At 40.5% G+C, this 19,693-nt stretch overlaps 2 protein-coding genes across 2 annotated transcripts; one reads left to right on the top strand and one right to left on the bottom strand.

Annotated features, from left to right (window-relative positions):
- The first annotated feature begins 1,904 nt into the window (after positions 1-1,904).
- plex9.2 (PML-like exon 9.2) lies at positions 1,905-3,433 on the top strand. The gene is made up of 2 exons (XM_008291541.1): positions 1,905-1,967; positions 2,122-3,433. Exons 1-2 carry the CDS (start codon positions 1,907-1,909, stop codon positions 2,742-2,744), a joined length of 684 nt encoding a protein of 227 aa, XP_008289763.1. The 5' UTR covers positions 1,905-1,906; the 3' UTR covers positions 2,745-3,433.
- Positions 3,434-4,203: 770 nt separating this feature from the next.
- Positions 4,204-18,146, bottom strand: mpi (mannose phosphate isomerase). The gene is made up of 8 exons (XM_008291531.1): positions 18,106-18,146; positions 15,777-15,904; positions 14,146-14,346; positions 13,120-13,261; positions 12,798-12,977; positions 12,429-12,602; positions 11,283-11,491; positions 4,204-7,004 (listed from the first exon to the last, which is right to left on the bottom strand). The coding sequence occupies exons 1-8, from the start codon at positions 18,119-18,121 to the stop codon at positions 6,786-6,788; spliced, it is 1,269 nt and encodes a 422-aa protein (XP_008289753.1). The 5' UTR covers positions 18,122-18,146; the 3' UTR covers positions 4,204-6,785.
- Positions 18,147-19,693: the final 1,547 nt, after the last annotated feature.

Raw genomic sequence — 19,693 nt, 5'->3', positions numbered from 1 at the left:
ATGTTTCATCATTCTCCATAAGACTTTTTTTTCACCTGCTTCTTGCTGGAGGACTTGTGTTGATGTCTTTCTTTTTAAAATATCCCAAAAGTGTTCTATTACGTTGAAGTCATATGACATACTTTGCCAGATCACAGTTTTCAGTTTCTTCTTCTTCTCTAGAAGCTCTTGTGTGATTCTGGCAGTGAGCTTTTGATCGTTATCATGCTGCAATGTTCCTCTTCTGCCAAACCTTCTGCAGACTTGAAGTCATCTTGTTTACTAACAGTCATGGTGCATCTATAAAAATCGTCTCTCCAACACACTGTCTGACCTGTTCATCCACCTGAAGACATAATCAGTGATGCGTTCTGGGGCGGCGGGGCCATGGAGGCGTCGGCTCTCCCACACTTTCGACCCACATTCTTTTTAAGTCATGGATCACTGAAGCACATGGAATGTTGTACTTGTATGTTTTCAGGTTGCACTGAATGTAATTTGGGATTTTGCAGGAACATCAAAACACTTACTGAAGTCTTATTTTCTGCCCGAGGTGGCTGTAACGTCACATTCTGTCTTTTGACTTCATGTAAGTAACTGCAGTAGAAACAGCTGGTGCCTCCTCAAATTGAAAGTGATGTGCACGGAGTCTGAGGATAAATATTGTTCTGTGTTCTTCTCCACATCTAACGGGTCATCTGTTCCTCGCAGGAAATATTTGTATTAAAGCTTCTCTGATTGAATTTTGATCTTCATCAGAGCCATCAGAACTTTTTTTTAGATAAGTGGAACCTTCACACAGCCTAAAACTGTTTTTAAACTGGAACTGAGTAAGACAAGTGATGACCCACACACACACACACACACACAATTTACATGAAAATTTTTATTTCAAAAATGGCAAGGGGAAAAATATACAAAGAAATAAATGAACGTGGAAATAAATAAATGAATGATATTAATACGGTAATGATTATCATGACTACATATCACTAACAAATTGCGGACTGCTGAAGCTTATAGGGAATCCAGATGTTTTGGATTGTTGGGTGTTTCTGTTTCTGTTTCTGTCTTTGTGAAGCGCTATGAGATGACTTGTTGTTGTAAATATGCGCTATACAAATAAAATTGAATTGAATTGAATTGAATTGAAAATGAGGGAATGTCTGTATTTGTGTTTGTCTCTTCTGCACTTTTCTCAACAGCCATTCAACATTTTTCTTTCTGGAAAAAAAAACATAAAAATTACATTACCTTTAAAACGATCCCTGACACTGAGAGCAGATTAGTTTGGTACTTCCAGCTGGTTAGGACTATTTCCTGTAGACAGTTGTGTGGTGCGCATTTACAACAGTAACTTCATTAATTGATGATGATAATAAATGATCCTTGGCATGGAGAAAGGACTGATCGGGCTCTAACAGCAGGTCACACTGTAGTTTTCTTCCTCTCAGGCAGATGATCTGTCACAGAGACACAGATCCTGTACAGCTGCAGTTGAATCATTTGCTAAGTTGTGGTCCTCCACGGGTTGAGTGGTGAGCTTTAAGTGTCACTGTTTGATCATAGATAAACTAAATTGGTAGTTATTTGGACAGTTAGATAAACTGCTGTTGGATTAGATGTAGTCTTTTGTTTATCTCTGCAGGGCTCAGACATGCCTGTGTGTATTTCACACTCCCGCCGTCAGCTCAGTGCGGCTCTGTCTGTGTCCTGTAGGGGGCAGCAGCGTCCTGAAGCGCCGGAAGTGACTTTGCATTTTAGTCAAGAAGAAGGCACCAGTTTAAAAACACGGGGAGGGACACTTTAGTGGTTTAAATTAACAGCGGTATGTACAGAATTAGTGCTGCAGTCTACCGGTGGTTTGTTTATTTGACCAAACATTAGTGTAGCTGTCAGATTTCAAACGTTATTTAACCGAGACGTGATGCACAAAGAAAGCGCTGCTCAGTCTCTGGTGTTCTTTGACTTGGAGACGACTGGATTGGGTACGATACTGTTTCATTTATTTACTGATTGACTCATGTTTGGCTCACACAGCAGCCTGCGATCATTTCACGTGTGTTGCTTTATCACCCAGTATGTGGAGGATCCTGAAGCACCAGAGCTGATCTCATGTCCTCCGCTGCTCCTCTCCTCCAGGTCCGCGGTGTGAGATCGTCCAGCTGGCTGCGGTCAGCGGCCTCCACTCCCTGAACCTCTACATCCGCCCCCGGTGCCCGGTGCAGCCGGCAGCAGCCAGGGTCACCGGTTTCACGGTCCGCGGCCGGAGGCTGTACCTGCACCGCCGGCTGCTGCTCACCAACTCCCTCAGAGAGGTGCTGGTCTCCTTCATAGCCTTCCTCCAGATGCTCGGACGCCCTCTGCTCGTCGGACACAACATCCGCCGCTTCGACTGTCCGGTGCTGGTTCGGTCGCTCGACGAGGTGCAGCTTAGAGCCCACTTCGAGGCCTCTGTTTCCGGCTGTGTGGACACTCTGCCGCTGGCACGGGAGCTGCTGAGGGACCGCTGCCTCCGGAGCTTTGGGCAGGAGAACCTGGTCAGGGAGCTGCTGGGGCTCAACTACAAGGCCCATGATGCTTTGGAGGACGTGCGTGCATTACAGACGCTGTATGGGTTTCTGCAGCCCACGCCAGAGGTGATCAGTAGGCACAAGTTTACTGTGGACACACTGAGGTGCAAACCAGCTGACAGCGTCCTGCAGGTTCCCTGGAGGTCAGTGAAGGTCACAGAGGAGCCTGAGGGACAACCTGATGCACTTTGACTCCAACTATTATTATAAAACTGACACTTTGTACAAATGCTGTAAATGGACACACATTAAAAGTACACTGCTTTTGACAGTGTGAGCAGAGAAGAACTTTGTGGCACTTTTCTTCAGACAAACTGTGAAGCCTCAGTCTCCAGCAGCACTGTAGCAGCTGGTGGATCAAATGACTGAGTGTAAAAGCACCTCACATCCTTAACAGTTTTCAGTTATGCAAATAGAAAACAGACACATTGGAGGTGCTAAGCAAGCTGAGAGGTTGAAAGGTGAGGGAAGCTGCAGCACATCTGGAAGTCACTCATTGCTACTAAGGAGTTCTTTTCGGATGTGATTATTCTGCTCAAGAGGCAGTTGCACAGTTGTTATACTTTTATTTTATTGCACATGATGACTCAAGGTGTTTGGATCCGTTGCAGTTGGTTACTTTTGGCTGTGGAGTTATCAGATAGCTGTAAAAGTCCACTATTTTTTTGTCTTTCTGTGTCAGAACCAACAAACAGCCACACTGTGTTTCCACTGTAAGTCTGGATTAATTAAAACCAGATCCAGATGTCTGTCAATGGCATTATAAATGGTCAAAATGTTGGTTTCGAAATGCGTTCTGTTCTAGTCTGGACAAAGCATTCTGTCAGTCACCACTATATTTACATGTTTTATTTAAAGCAAATAAATGTATTGTATTTTTACATTGTGTCCAAAATTCTATAACCGATTGCTCACAAATGGCTGATAATGTTTTAAGGAGGGCTGGAAATGAGGCTGAGAATATCGATCACACACCAATCAGCCACAACATTAAAACCACTGACTGGTGAAGTGAAAGACATTCATGTGGATGTTTGACACGTATCACCCAACTGAATATTGTTGCAGACCAAGTACATCCTCCCTCTTGGCGCTGCCTGACCCCTGTGGCCTCCCCCAGCAGGACAATGCACCCTGCCACAAAGCAAAAGCTGCTCAGGAACAGCCTGACAACCACAGCAAAAAGGGCAAGGCTTTGACCCAGCCTCCAACTCCCCTAGATGCCAGTCCATTTGAGCATTCATGAGATGAGCCAGAAAAAGCCTGATCCCCTGAGGACTGACACCACTGCCAACGTCTCAGTGTCAGACACCACAGAACCCCCAGAGGTTCTGTGTCTGTAGCCTGATGGGTCAGAGCTGTTTGCCCCCATGAGAGTGAGCTACACAAATATCAGGCAGGCGGTTTTTAGTCCTGTGGCTGATTGGTTTATACAGTAACATTAGTTCCAATATTCATGTCATGCAGTTGGCAAATTTATGCATGATAAAGTCAAATATAATTGAAGTGATACCACAATAACTGATCTTGCTTGACATTTTGGCAGTGATACAACATTTAAATGCTAACTTTGGAGACTAATACCTGGAACATGGATGGGTATTAATAGCTGAAGGCAGATGCTACAGGCAAAACAACAAAAAGAGTTCAATTTAGTAACAGAACAAGGCTTTATTAAACCACTTTTACATACACGTTCTCTGCAGTCCCATGCTACAGCATCACCATATTCAAAAATGCTAAATCATGCCCTGGCTAGAGAAATATTCCAAGAAATTGTTCCACAAAGGTTAAAGAAAACAATTAAGGAACCCTAAGATCTGTGTGCATTTTAAGGACATTCATTTAAAATGAAAAATAATAATAATAAAAGATCAAAAAATAACCTTTGTGCAAAGTTCTAGATGTACAGTGTTCGAACTAAAGGTGATTTAAAACAAGATCAGTAACCAAAGTGTGATACGTAAATGAGACGTTAATAATCAAAATCAGATACTGTTTGAAACAGTGACCTCTACAAAATGATGTTACATGAAAAGATGGCAAAAAGGTTGTCTGTTGACAAAATTAACTGGAGTCTCTCCTTTTTAAAGATAGAGAAGGATGGATTTGAGGTAATGATTTTATTCCAAAAGAATAGGTGGTTTGAAAACAACTATTCACATCCTTCTATCTCATCATATTTTTCAATTTTCACCAGTTTTAGCAACAACAAACAGCTAAAGGTTCAGTGCATATAAATTAGGGACAAGCTTAGAGATTGAACCATGTCACTAACATGATCATGAAGTCGGCAAAAGCATTAGCAGGGCTTCATTCATTCAGAGAGATATTTACTCACTGGTAGGTTGGCAGGCTGACTGAGTGTTCATTCTCAAATATTTGAGTCAAGATAGCCTATAAAAACTATTACAACAGGAAAACCCACTTTATGATTGACTGAATTCACATCGACCCTGGTATGAACTGGAATATAATACAGAAGTTTGCACCATACTGAAATGATCTAGTTACAATATTGTACCAACATGTTGGAAAGTAGTCACCATAAAAGATAATACTTTGAAGACAGTTCACTCACCCATGATATAATGAACAATAAAACCTTATCATTCACTTTCTCTTCTCTTAGTATGTAATGTCAAGTATTGATTAATCAGTACAAACAACAAAACATACAAAGTCAAAAAATTTGGCTCCAAATAATACAATATAAAATTCAATGCAGCATTTTGTTGTACCATTGTACGGGAAATTACTGTGTTAAAACACTTGGGTCATCTTGTATCAGTATGCAACAAGCTGTTGTAGTGCATTTTTAGTCAAATGACAGAATCAGAAGCATTCCTGATTCCCATGTAGTCATGCTTCATGGGAAAGAGATGTTCAGTGGCTTTCTTACCTGCTCCTGTTAATTTTTTTATTTTTTTTTTTTTTTTTTTTTTTTTATGTTTATGATTGTTCACTACTTTGATGAGATGTTTCCAGACTGTAAACATGCACTGGTAACAGTCAAAAGCAGTAATACTCAGCAGGGTCAGCCTCACTGTGATTGCCTCGTAGCATTATTACAGTAATAGTAGGAGCCCCTCTGCAGTATTACTGATAAATCAAGCATGCACAGGCATCTCAGTATTACACTATATACTCAATTATACTAACAATGTATTTTCCTTCATTTGAGTTTGAAGAATGGATATTTAGTTGTTTAGGCTAAAGTTAAAATGAGAAAACAGGCAGTTGCACCAGTGATTGTGGGGGAAGACAGCTGCTGGCTCATTGAACAGATGTGCTAAGTCCTCAACAAGGTGGTACTGTAGTTGTCCAAAGCAGTGAGTGGTGGTGGGCTGCACCAGTGTAAACGTATCCCGCACCCTGTTTCAGTGCTGTTTCAGCAAGTTACTCTGAGTGTGTGTCGTCTTTATCCCAGACTGAAAAATAATACACTTTCAGTTGTACCTGCACTTAGAATTAAAAGTAAAAAATGTCTGGAAAACAGTGGAGCACCTCATAAATTATCTGCTTATAAATGGCGAAATAATCTCCACTTGGTAGTTTTTTCCCAGTTCTTTCAACCACATCTCTCAGACTTCTTATAATGGAGGATAAGTTTTTGTTGGAGAAAACAATCCAAACACTGGTTTCTATTTAGTAGCTGTTCTAGAAGATTCAGTTATAACAATGATCTTCAGGAGCTGGTAGTTGCCCAGATGTCCTGGGATTGTTCAGATCAAAATTTAAGCAGTTTGAGGTGTGACTTTAAGCTCCAGAACAGTGACTGAATAGATTGGTAGCAAGTTTGATGATCGCTCAGTCTTCATTACAAATCATCAGGAACGCAGACAAGCATCTGAGTGTGGTGGACATATTTTACTTTTTATTCCTTGTGTCCTCTGTCCAGCATCTAGAAGTTGTACTTGCACCACTTCAGGTGAAAAAGGGATTAAAACCAGCTAAAATCCAGCAGCATTGAATTACTGCTGGACTTTAAAGCTAGACAATAGTGCTGGAGGTGGCACAACGGTCTGTGGGTGGAGTTGGGGTTAAGGGGGCGCAGCGGGCACCAAAGGGCATTGACACACTAGACCGGAAGGTTCCGTCAGCTTTTATACTACCTACTAAAAAGTGCACAACAGTTATCGGGCTCAATCCATAACACGGTACAGACCTTGCTGCATTAAACCGCAAACAAACAGGTAGTATGAGCTTTCACACACAGCCACAGACTCACAACTACAGGAGGCAGCAGGCCCGAAACAGAGTCATCCCTGTCTGCGAGGTGATGTGCAGGGAGACGCTCTCATTGGCTGAGACAAACAGGACGGTGCCACGCCTCAGGGTGATATCAGACAGAGCAGCGGCGGATGTTGCCGTGGCTTCGCCCTCGATGACCAGAAGGATGCTGGCACTGTCCACTGGAGCAACAATGTACTGCTTCATTGAGGCTGGGACCTGCAGAGGGACAGGAACAGTGAGATGGACTTTGTCTTTACAGCCATAGTATGCAGCTTCATAAGACATTACCAACAAGTCAACCTTGCCCTGGAGCCATATTGTTCATGAGAGAAACATATCTCCTGAGTACAAAATAACTGCATTGTTGGTGGTTTAGTTTGTAAGACAGGGTCAGATTCATGTGGGACAATTTTATCTGTGACATGAAATGTCATTGCAGGAGAACCACAAGTTTAGGCAACAATATTTATGATGAAAGCAGTTAAGGTCCAGGTTTAGATCGGCCGTTTTTGCAGCAGATATTTTGACTTGTCTTCAGCAACTTCCAAGACCAAGAGTCGCTGACGGACTGAGGTTGGGCCTGTTTTTCTGGCTCGCTAAACAAAAGAAGTCCCTGAGATTTCCATGAATAAATGTAGCTTTTTATTAAAGAAAAAGTTAATCAACTCGTGATAACATGCGCAACCTCAAAATCAAAGAAACCACAGCTATAGTCTAAAAATAGCGGCCAACAAAAAGTAGAGTGAGCCAGCACTCCACTCTCTCACTCAGAAAATGAAAAAGTGAACCGGTGATATGTTAAATCCATATCCACGTGACCCACTATCCCTCTATTCAATATGATCACCAAATAATATAACCAAAACAAACACTAACAATAATCAATATACCCCTTAAGCTTATAATAAAAATAACAATTAACTTATGGCTCCTCCATGTCAAAATAACAAAATCACCCATCTATTTTTAAATGCCTGTAGAATAGTAACCACATAAGATAGAGCCATAATTCTTTTTGGATATGAAACTGGAGAGTTAAACTTCTACTCACAATTTGTCCCAGAGCACTGTTTCCTTCCAGAAACTTTCTTACTTCCTTTGCAGAAATCCAGTAAAAAGTGCAAAGACAAACATTTTAATCCAGATCGCTACACTGGAGATGAAGCGGACTTTATTGACGGGATAGATCCATCCCATGACATATATGTGGACATTCATAAAATAGGACTTGTTTCCGAGTTAGAGAAAACTAAGGAAAACATACAATTGAAAGAAATTTGCCGAATTACTCATCATTATTTTATTATTCTCGTTATGGACACATCTAACACATAGTGTAACTTCTTCTGTGTGCAATGTTGATGATGTTGAGGAGGAGGAAGTTGAGACCTGCTCCCCTGAGGCACCCAGTGCTCTGGAGGGAGGCAGAGGGAGAGGAAGCGCTCCAGGTCAGAGATGCTCCCTGGTGATGTAGCTGGCTGGAGATGTGAAACTGAGCCTGACAACTTGCCACATCCCCCACCACATTTCCTGCCCAAAAGACAACCAGAGATTTTTGGCGTACAGATTCCATTATTAGTGTGCTGTATCCCGCAAAGGTCACATCCAGAGACCGGTTCCTCACCATCACTTGGAACATACATAGGAGTGACCCTGCGGAATATGCCCTCAATGACAGCAGAAAAGGCACAGACGAATATGACTGTCTGCACAGAATACGCCCCCTGTATGACAGTTTACGTGTAGCCTGCAAAGCTTTGTACCACCCTCAGCAAAACCGTTCTGTGGATGAGTGCATGGTAGCCATCAAAGCCAGAATTGCCCTGAAGCAGTACATAAAGAACAAGCCAACAAGGTGGGGGATAACATTTTTTGTGCTGTCAGACAACACAGGCTACACTGTTGACTTTAACATTTACACAGGGAGGTCCACTCTGGTAACTGGGAAGGAGCTGTCATTTGATGCTGTGATGTCACTCACCAATAAAAAACTTCCTGGGATCAGGATATCACATTTATTGTGGTAACTTCTACACCAGCCCAGCACTGTTCAGCCACCTTCATGACCTGGGGTTTGGAGCCTGTGGGACATTGCGGGATACAATAATTGACGTCCCAAAAACAAAGGTGAATGCCCTGAACAAAAAATCTCCCCGAGGGACCTTTAAGTCGATCAGAGAGGGAACTCTCGTATTCACAAGTGGATGGACACGAGAGAGGTGAGTGTGTGCTCCACTCTGCACACTTCCTTCTCAGCTGACTCTGTAAAAAGAGCATCCAAGGTTGGTGGAAAGTACAGGGCAGTTGAAGTGCCAGTGCCATCAGCTGTGAAGAACTACAATCGCTTTATGGGGGGAGTTGACCTGTCAGACCAGCTGATTGGCTCCTATTCCTCATGGAGAACAAGCAGGAAGTGGTATGTGACAGTGCTGCATCACTTTGTTGATGTTGCTGTAACAAACAGCTATTTTCTGCACAAGGAGCTGTGTGGCAGACTGGAGCAGCAGCCCATGACAAACCAGGTCTTGCAGGAGCAGCTGGCAGCTGAGCTGTGTGGAGTGCCCTCACAACCAATCCCGGAGACCTATCAGCACATTGCTGTTGCCATTGCTGAGGGGGCATCTGGCTCAAAGAAAGCCACACAGGGGGCTTCTGAAGTGCAGGAGGAAGAGGAAGTGCAGGTTGTGTGGGAAGTGCACTCCCTGCATGTGTGAGACATGTAAAGTGCCTCTGTGCGTTATCATGGACAGGAACTGTCACAAGTCCTATCACAGCTCCACTGGTGCTCGAACCGAAACCTAGTGTTTGACTCTGTGCCTGAAACACTTAAAAGTTTGATTGCACTATTGTAAATAGTTTATTGTAAATAGTTTTATGATGTTAATGTTGTCTTTTTGTATTCTGCTTTTTTGTATCTTGATAAAAATATAATTTAATTTGTGTTCATCTGTTCTAAAGTTTCAATCCAGTGAAAACGATTATATTTTTTGTTGTTTATTGCATTTTTTGTTGTTTGAACATGGTCTTATGCAAATACATGTGCGCTCATAGGTATCTGGCACACTTAGAGATGTGATTGCACTACTGGAAATAGTTTAATTTGATGTACATACTGTCTTTTCTCAAATTGTTCACAATGTACATTTTATTTCTGTTTTTGTCTCCATTTATAAAAGTTCAACCCAGTCTCACGTCAATTCGTGAAATTGAAATTGAAACGAAACTTAATCTATTGATTCGTGTCCAACGACACGAATTGCCTGACTTTTTCATGTTCCCCAACACAAATTTCAAACCAACACATTTCAGTTGGACTTATCTTTTGTGTCTGGGACACGTTTTTCCCCATTAGACAGCGCATATACTGTGATGTTTTTGTCGTTCTTTTCTTCTGACAGGCATTAACTAATTTTACTGTTATGGCCCATCCACACTATTAACTATAGAGATCACTATAAAGATGTGTGCGCCCAGACTGACAAATGGTAACATTCTGTAAACACCCGCACTGCGCAGCTACCATGTGCTCCAGCTGCATAATAAAAAAGGCTCTGAAAGTGATTCCAACGGTATCGCTCATAGCTATTATCGTTTATTTGTGATAACATATATGTGCTTTTACTCTGGGCTACATGCTCGTCGTTACTTTCATTTCTCTGTAAACGAACACAACTCTGAAAAGAGGGACACATGCAGGAAAACGACGACTGACAATAGCGGAATTGTCCACTGCTGTGATCACAGTACATCTTCCAGTCGCCATTTTCCTGCATGTGTCCTTCTGCATGTGTGCTTCGTTTCAGATACAGCTATGACATTTCTGTATTTAGGAAAATATGTGTGTGTAAGTAAGTAAGTAAGTAAGTAAGTAACTAAATAAGCAAGCAAGCAAGCAAGTAAATAAATAAATAAATAAATAATCTGGTGGTTAATTGCAATTTATTTAGTTAATATGGACTTATTACATACATATTAAAATGTGGGATGTAAGGGTTGTATTGATGTATAGCAAATTGAAATGCTCAAAAAAATGGCTCTATGTAAAAATATGCTCTGACAAACTTGTTCTATGGTAGGTCATGATTAATGATGGCTCGAAGCTACACTCCTTATACAGAAGTACAAACATTTACCAGTGTAATTCTATAATGATTAGGAAATGACAATTTTACACATTGCATAGTGGGATTGTTAGGAACCTAGCACATGCTGTGGTCAATCTTTTTTGTATGTTTAGTGAATTATGCAGTGACTAACCATAACACTAAACTCACTGACAGCTTAAGTAAATGATGTTGATGGTCTCACTACAATGTAATGGTCTGATGGGAAACCTGGATGTTTCTATGACATGCAACACTCACCATCACAATTTAGGCTAAACGTTTTCATAAATGAAAGGTCTTAATGGGAAACTATGCTGGTCATTATTAAAATAAAATGTAGTGATTGTTTTGTTGGGCGATAATACCACCCGCTCCACAAACCTCCTACCTGTATCCTCATGACAGTGAAGTCTGGCACTGGGGGATCGTACAGGGTCACGCAGGGGTCTGACGCATCCTCAACACATGGGAAGATTTTAGAGGCGGCAGGGGCAGGGCTGTAGTTCAGCATCTCACACAGCGTATTAACATCGATGTATTTTGGCGTCAGCCCGGCCCTCACAGTGTTGTCTGAGCAGGCCATACACTCGATACAGTCTAGACGGATGAATAAAGAGACAGAAAAGCAAACTCAACTTTAAATAAGCAGAGTAGGCAGTTGAATCTCCTTCAGATGGAAAAATCAATTTCTAGATACAATGTTAGATACAATCAGCCTGTGATGTTAAATGCTTTCCAGGAGCAATTTTTTCCCCCAACACACTGACAACCAGTATGACAGCTGCACTGCATTTTGGTCTGCTGAGGTAGCTGACAGCGAAGACACTGCTATCTGTCTCTGTTATTCAGAGTGCTGAACAGCACTTGAGTCAAACTTTCTAAGGGAATGACAACAAAAAAAGTGTTTCAAGCTGATACTTCACATTTCTGAAAAAGCTGTCTTTCAGCATTTTGTGGTTTGCCTCTTGGAAATGATGCAGATAGCATTTCATTTTCCTGTAATAGATATACAGATAAACCAAATAAAAAATGTGTTTATTTCTATGCAGGTTGTTAAAGGACAACACTGATGATATTCTATATTCTTACTCTCACAAAAGAACACTTGAAACATGTTTAAATACTACAATGGAATGTAGCCCCAAAGAAATTAACTATTTCTGCAACCTGTTTAAAAAACATTCACTGAAAACTCCAGCGGGCAGCTGTTTAAGGAAATTGCTATGTTTTAAAAATAATGAAACTGTTTATTTATGACTTGAAGTATACAGCAGCAGACACAGTATGGAAGTTGGAAAGTATTGGGAGCTGAGCAAACACATTGTTTGTTTTTGACTTGTAATGGGGATGAGTTGACAATACAAAAACACGAGAAATAGCTCAGTTCCTATTCTACAATATTTATCTGGTGTTTCTCTGTCATACAGAAGCATCGCAGTAACAACGTCAAGCACACTAACGTTTTAGTCAACTCTCATTCAGTCTGTAGTGCACTACATGTCATACGTAACGCAAATAAAAATGATCTTCTGACCTCCATAAAGGTAAGCGTGAGGCTCGTTAGCTCCCAGGAACATGGCCTGGCCTGGATCCAGGAGCATGTGATTGAGAAAGTAGATGGAGAAGCAGCCGATGTCCCCAGGGTACTGGGAGTGGAGGCGAAGCAACAGGTCACCGTTGCTGCTTGACGTGTCCTTCTCTGCTGCACCTGCAGGAGTCACAAACATCCACGCATGACATTTATGTCAATAAAACCTCGTCTATAGAGCAGTGCCTACTCTGTGTTTTTTCAAATCTGTGCTTAGAAGCCCTTTAATCCTTGGATTCCAGGATAAGGATTAAATAGCTGACTTTGCTGCCTCCTGGTGGTCGTATCAATCAGTCTTTTCCTCAGCCTTCTTACCCTCTTCAGTGACTCTTTTCACAAGCATGTTGAGCTGGTCTACAAACACTTTCTTCTCACAGTTCATCATCCTGGTGAAGCACTTCTTTAGTGCCTGGCCCGTACGAACTGCATCTCCCATGCTGCACCTCAGCTCCTCTGCTGCCTCGTTGCCCACCAGTGCGTGGAACTCTGGGACCGCTGACAGATGAACACAGACATTCACAAGGTATAAATTTATCTACATTTATTTAAATTACAGTACAGGCATGAAAAAAAAGTACATATTTTTTCTTGTTCCTCTATCCTGCTCCAAATCAACTGATGACCCTGTGGGACTCACATTTAAGGAACCCCAGGATCTCCTCCACTGGTCTGAAGCCACAGAGGCCCTGGAAGCGGGTAAGAGCGATGGCCATCTCCGGTTTGTGGTTGTTGTCTGGATAGTGCTCCGGAAACTGAGCATGGAGACGAGCGGCTAACTCCTGACCAAACCATGATGACAGAAAAGGAAGAGGGTTACTGAGGGGCAGACAAAGAGTGTGTACATTAAAATCAGTTTAGTTTATACAAAAAGCAGACCAGATGCACTGACCTGCACTGAACACTGTGACAAAAACAGCATGCTTAAAATATTACATTACATGTCCATCACTTATTCTAAAAATGTTCAAACCATGCTGAGTTCAGGATATCTAGCCATTTGTGAACATTTGTGTAACGGACTCTATTGACAACTGTTACGGCTGAAATTTGCCTTCACCGTTTTCCATTGTCCTTAAATACACAATTCAGGAAACACCATTGTACCAACACTGGTTTAATTATAGATTTTTTTTTTTTTAAATATAGGAATTAACAACTCCTTATCTATCTCTTTAAATCATATAAAGACAGCAGAGTGGTAATAACAATTTTAGAATAATTGGCCTTACGTGACCAGGAGGATTCACATGTTAAATGTGGCAGTCCAGTAATTTAGAATTGTACTTCTCTATCATTATTAGACAGTTCCTTTTTTTTTAAGTATCACATCATAGTCAGCAAACAGAGATATCATTCTGTTCCTCACATTTCTCTGACAACTTGGCTACATTACATAACTTGCCCACATTTCACAGTTATTACTTAAATGCCAATGGTCCTTGACTAAGACAAATGTAGGTGCATCTCTTTTGATCTGAAAACTTTCTGACCTGAATTTTATTCAGCTTCGTATATAAACTCAAAACAGTTTGGCACAGTGGCTTTTTCAGCATACTGCTCTAAGGATTTAAAGGATCCCTGCTACACATTATCCAATCACTAATGATAAGTCAGTTTATGCAGTATTTGGACACTGTGTTGGTATGTGTGTTTGTGTACTCACCCTGTTGGGGTGGGCCTGTATGGACAAAGCCGTGTTGACAGAGAGGACTTTGAAGAGGAAAGGCAGCTGACCCTGGAAGGTGTCTTTAACCTTGGAGCCCAAGCAGGCAGGGAAGTGGGCGACCCATTGGCCAAGGGTGGTCTGTGCAATCCTGTTGTCTTTAATCTGGGCATCGCCTTTAGGGTGGGCACCCATCCATAGCTGCAGCAGACAACACTACTTTTAGATAGATTGTGGTCATGTATAGTACATTCAACCATCTCACCAACACTGCTGGTGGGTTTGTGACTGGGAGGTGGCACAAAATGATCTGACCAGAAAAAATGTGAGTGGGAAAGTAAACACTAGACACTTTGTCTCTCTGAACAGTTAGCTCTGAATCTCATATTAAAAATACAGCTGATCAAGAATTAAATCAAACTGGAAAATGTAGATATCACAGTTCTGTTATTTCCATTATTTTTGGATCATAGGAGAGGCAGAGGTTAGTACTGTTGCCTCTAATCAAGAAGGCTCTGGATGTGAAGCTGCTGGTCAGCTGGGGCCTTCCTGTCTACAGTTTGCATGTTCTCGCTGTTGCTAGGTGGGTTTTCTCTCTGGCTTCGTCAAAACATTTGCCGGGTGATTCTAAACTGGCTGTAGGTGTGACTGTCAGTGGGCATGGTTGTTTTCCTCTTTGTATCCAGGGTGTACTCTGTCTCTCGCCTATAAGCATCCTCATACTTCTAAAGGGAATCCTAGGTGTGCCCAGGCTGTCTGAGACACTTGCTTTAATCAATTCACTTAATTCATCTAATACTGTAATCCAAAGAGATTTACAGTCAGTGAGTAGGGAGGAATCCTAAACACCTCACTCAGTGTAATTGACTCTGGAAGGTTATTCTAATACCTAAAGTGTAAATGAAGTATACTCTCTCTTTGCTTCTGGACAAACAGTGACCACTACTGCAGTAAAAAACAACCTGTTACAGACATGTTAACAATCTGTCACTTCATGTTTGCTAGGCTTCCATGCCACCCTCTATAGATAACCATGAACATGAACTACTGTAGCATGTGACATTAATGTGGCTTGCAGTAAGTGAAAATGTCACCATGACCAGAACCTGAACTGACGACCTTCATAACAAACGCTGCAGAGTTGCTGCAGCTAAATAAAGACAGACTTACGAAAGGCATGGAGAAAAAAAGCTCCTCTGCCAAGATATTCTGGAGCTACACCCCATATTTAAAACATGAAAATTATAGTAGTTTTGCACTGCTCATTTGATGAGAGCTTTTGACTTTTGAAGCAATGGTGCATCCAAAAACTCTAAATGACAAGGGGTCCTACAAATAAATGCCAAATCTAAAATGATACTCCAGAAAAGTGACATCACATTCAATTTTCCAATTCTGCTCAAGTGTTTACAAAAATACATTAACTGATTTAGTAGTATTGTTCACAGAATTATATTGGTTGCACTTTCATGAATCTCTGAAACATGTCTGTGCCTCACATGTATTTTTCAAGGATGAGTCAAAAGCATAGTAGTATTTTTTCCACACCAAGGGATTTTTGTATGTATAAAAACACCTGTTTGTCAGTCACCTTCAACAGAAGCAGTGCACCACACATCTGTGAACCTTACCTCTGCATAAGGCTTTCCATCCTCAACGACAGCAACTGGGTCTCCACCCACCACCAGTTTGGCCACCTCGCTGTCCAGCCCAACCTTACCCCAGGCATAATTTTGCACAGCACAGGTCAGGGGAAACACTGAGGAGAGAACATTTAGTGATTTCTTTTTCTTAAACAGAAAGTAAATACAAAACTGATTCCAATGTGTTGCAGAGGCATCCAGCACACTCCTTTGTGTCTTCCTACCAACAGGTGCACGTACACTCCAGCTTATCAGACACACCAAGTAAACGCCTTTTGCAATCTTTATGCAACAGTCTTGCAACAAATCCTTCCACCATGAAGGTTAGAAGGTTGTGTTAAACTCGTAGATGTTAGAAACATCTGCAAGTTTAACACAACCTTCTTATTTTATTTTATTTAGTAATGTCACATATTTTGAGTTAAATAATAGAAACACCCCACTGTATAAAGCAATACTGCACAATTGACAACCTTCAAAGTTAAAGTCAAGTCACTGTTACCTATGTTGCACATTACAAGCAAAAACCACCAAGATTTGCATTTCAAATTAACATTTAATAACTGAGGTTGAGACCCCACACTGAAATAATCCCACACTGAAATAAATGGTGTCAATTTACGTGAATATTTTAAATATTAGGATTGAAACAATTTCAACAATTTCCCTGAGGTACCCTACCAAAGGGATCAATAAAGTTCTATCTGATCTAAAGTTCTATTTGAAACCCTACCAAGAATTATATAAAATACAACTTTACCTGATCATAACAAATACTATAGCTAAGACCCTACAGTATTGTTATATATGGGGAATACCTAAATTGAAATCCTGAAGCTAAGATCCTTAAATAATAATTACTATGGTGGTTTCAGCTTGGTTTGGTCACCTAAGCTGTAAATGCAAAAATAAATTAAATAGGATTGTCACAATGGGAAGTAAAATTGTGGGTAAACCCCTAAAGTCTCTGACCCAACTATGGACTGAAAGGACGATGATGAAAGCTAGGAGAATCTTGGCGGATAGCTCCTCTTTTTAACAAGTTTGAATTTCTTAAGTCCGGGAGGGGCTACAGAACCCCTCTGGCCAAAGGTATCTTTAAGAAGTCTTTCATCCCAAATGCCATTGGTCTTCTCAATTCAACAAAGTGACCAACCCACATAAAACCTAAATCTGAACTGCTATTTTACTGTTTTATTCTATTTTATTGTTGTATTGTAGGCTACCTAAACTATGTATTGCTGTGTGTCTGTTTGTATGTCATGCTGTTTTTCTTTGTTGGTGAGCCGAAGACAATTTTCCACCTTGGTGGACAATAAAGTTCTATTCTATTCTATTCTATTCTAACCCAACTAATTGGCTGATATTAGTATTTTTTCCGATATATCGGTATTGGTCCGATGAACAAATTCAGCCATGTGAAAATCTGACAATTGTCTAACATTAGTGCCTTTGTCTCTACATTTGATATTGCTGCTATTTCACAGATGTTTTTACTTAAATGGTCCTGGATTTGAACTGAATATCGACATTGATAATATCGGTGATCGGAAATCTTAATATCATGCATCACCAGCTATGACCATACAAAAGTATACTTGAAAACTCCACAAATCCAAGGATTCCCTAGGAGCAAGTTTTGTTTTGATTTTACTTTTGTAGTTATTTTGTGTGTTTATAAATCAAAAAATAAATAAATCCAATAATTTGGCTACATTGGCTTTATGTGACCCAACCATGCCATCTAATCTTTAATCTCTGTTCTATTATAATTTGTTGAGTATATGGCCACCTTTGTAGCTCAGCTGAAGGCGTGGCATATTTTCACTGCAAGAAATAACCATGTCAGTGAAAAACGTGCCCTGTTTGGAGCAGTAGAACCAGGGGAACCAGCCCTCCGGGGCTCCATCACCAGCTGACGAAGCAGCCCAACTGACTGAAACGCGGCCAGTAAGCAGATTCACATAAGCGAGGGTCTGTTCGCCCGTTTCAGTAAAACGCAGCTAAATTTCGCGGATAGCTGCACACGTTTTTCTCCGTGTTCTCTGCCAAGGCCGAGCTGAACATCTTTTTATTTCCTTTTTCCTTTAGCAGTAGCGCCAACGGTGCTGTCAGTACCAGCCTCCCGGACGACAAACAAAACGCCGGCTGACACCGAGCTGGATGCTCGCTGCCAACGACGAGCAAGTCGGGTCTTACGAATAAACACTTTAGGTGTCGTGTCCTGTACATAAAAGCTGCGGCATTAGCTAGCTTGGCTGTAAAGCAGCAGAAGACAGGGTTTAAAAGCAGTTCAGGAGGAGAAAGCCTCACTCACCTCTCACTTCCTCCATTGCTGCGACGTCCGCTCTCAGACCGCTGCTGACGTCACCGCCCGACACACGGACACGTCGCTGCGTGGCTCGTTTTTTTTTATTTTTTTACTTCACGTTATAAAGATGTGGAAAAAATCATCAAAATTATAAGAACCTTCGTCCTTACATTTTTTTCATTACAGTCGAGCTGTACAGAACCTTGATTAATTGGTATTTGTAATAGTAAATATATAAGATATGCCTTTATTTATCTCACAGTGAAGAAATTCACAGTGTTGTCAGAAGCAGTACACACAAAAATACACACGTACTAGAAAGAGAAATTTACATATAAGAAATAGTGCAAACATTAGTATAAAAAAGAATAGTGCAAGCACAGAATATAAAAATGAGGACAAAAAAGATATACAGTCGACCTCAAATTGATTTTATATATACTGTATATACAGTATATACACACATATCGGACAAATCAGAGCACTTTGCTAATGAGCAGTGGACCAAAATCCAAATATCTGTCAACAGGTGCAGAAGTCTGTTTGAAAGTTACAGAAACACTTGATTGCAGTGATTGCCTCAAAGGGTTTTTCAACAAAATATTAGTTTATGGGTCCCATCATGCTTGTTTGCTTGTTGTTGTTTTGTTTGTTTGTCTTATTTCTGTTGAGCCACAATTCAAAAGCAATGTCATGATTTTCATTTTAAAAATTTATTACTTTTCTCAATTTCAACCTATTCCAGTGACAGCTGTTTTTTTTCCTTCTTTAATGGGAGGGTATGAATACATTTGAGGATGACGCTAAAATAAAGATATAATAATAATAATAATAATAATAATAATAATAATAATAATAATAAACAGTGCAAATACAAATACATACATACATACATACATACATACATACATACATACATGTCATAAAATAGTGCAAATAACCAATGTAATATAAATAAATATTTCTAAATATGAATGGAAATTGATTATTGATACATTAAAAGAGGGATATTGCACGTTGTTGGTCTACTGACAGCATAGCTGGTTGTACAGTCTCACCTCAGAGGGGGTACAGCGTGGGTGAAGAAGCCTGGCACTGATGGAGCTTTCCAGGACTCTTACATACTTACCAATACATAACTTCACTGTATCAAAATCAGCTTTTTTGGGGCCACGTATGTGTACACATACAAAGGAAATTGACTGTGTTTTTTTTCCCTTTGATTAGACAAAAAAACACTCATGTACTTTGTATTATGTACATACAGTCGTCCTCAAATGTATTCATACCCTCCCATTAAAGAAGGAAAATAACAGCTGTCACTGAAATGAGTTGAAATTAATAAAAGTAATAATAAATAAAAATTTAATGAAAATCATGACATTGCTTTTGAATTGTGGTTCAACAGAAATATGATCAATAAATAAAGAAATAAAACGGGCAAACAAGCACGATGGGACCCTTAAACTAATATTTTGCTGAACAACCCTTTTATTATTATTAGTACAGTATTATTACCTTGTACAGAATGAGCTGAGACTACATGCATTTACACAACCACAACAGGTTAAAGACAGGAGTGCTTAACTACTTT

This window comes from Stegastes partitus, unplaced genomic scaffold (assembly GCF_000690725.1).
Source record: "Stegastes partitus isolate 25-593 unplaced genomic scaffold, Stegastes_partitus-1.0.2 Scaffold17, whole genome shotgun sequence".
Taxonomy (NCBI): Eukaryota; Metazoa; Chordata; class Actinopteri; family Pomacentridae; genus Stegastes; species Stegastes partitus.
Note: the sequence above shows the minus strand (reverse complement) of the source record. Positions and strands in the feature narration are given on the sequence as shown.

Excerpts from the sequence above, each read along its gene's own strand:
- plex9.2 (XM_008291541.1), top strand. The coding sequence starts at position 1,907 with ATGCACAAAGAAAGCGCTGCTCAGTCTCTGGTGTTCTTTGACTTGGAG. Across the intron at positions 1,968-2,121 it reads CTTGGAGACGACTGGATTGG|GTCCGCGGTGTGAGATCGTC; the intron begins GTACGATACTGT and ends CCTCTCCTCCAG.
- mpi (XM_008291531.1), bottom strand. Across the intron at positions 12,978-13,119 it reads GATCCTGGGGTTCCTTAAAT|CGGTCCCAGAGTTCCACGCA; the intron begins GTGAGTCCCACA and ends TTCATCTGTCAG. Across the intron at positions 7,005-11,282 it reads TCACTGTCATGAGGATACAG|GTCCCAGCCTCAATGAAGCA; the intron begins GTAGGAGGTTTG and ends GTCCCTCTGCAG.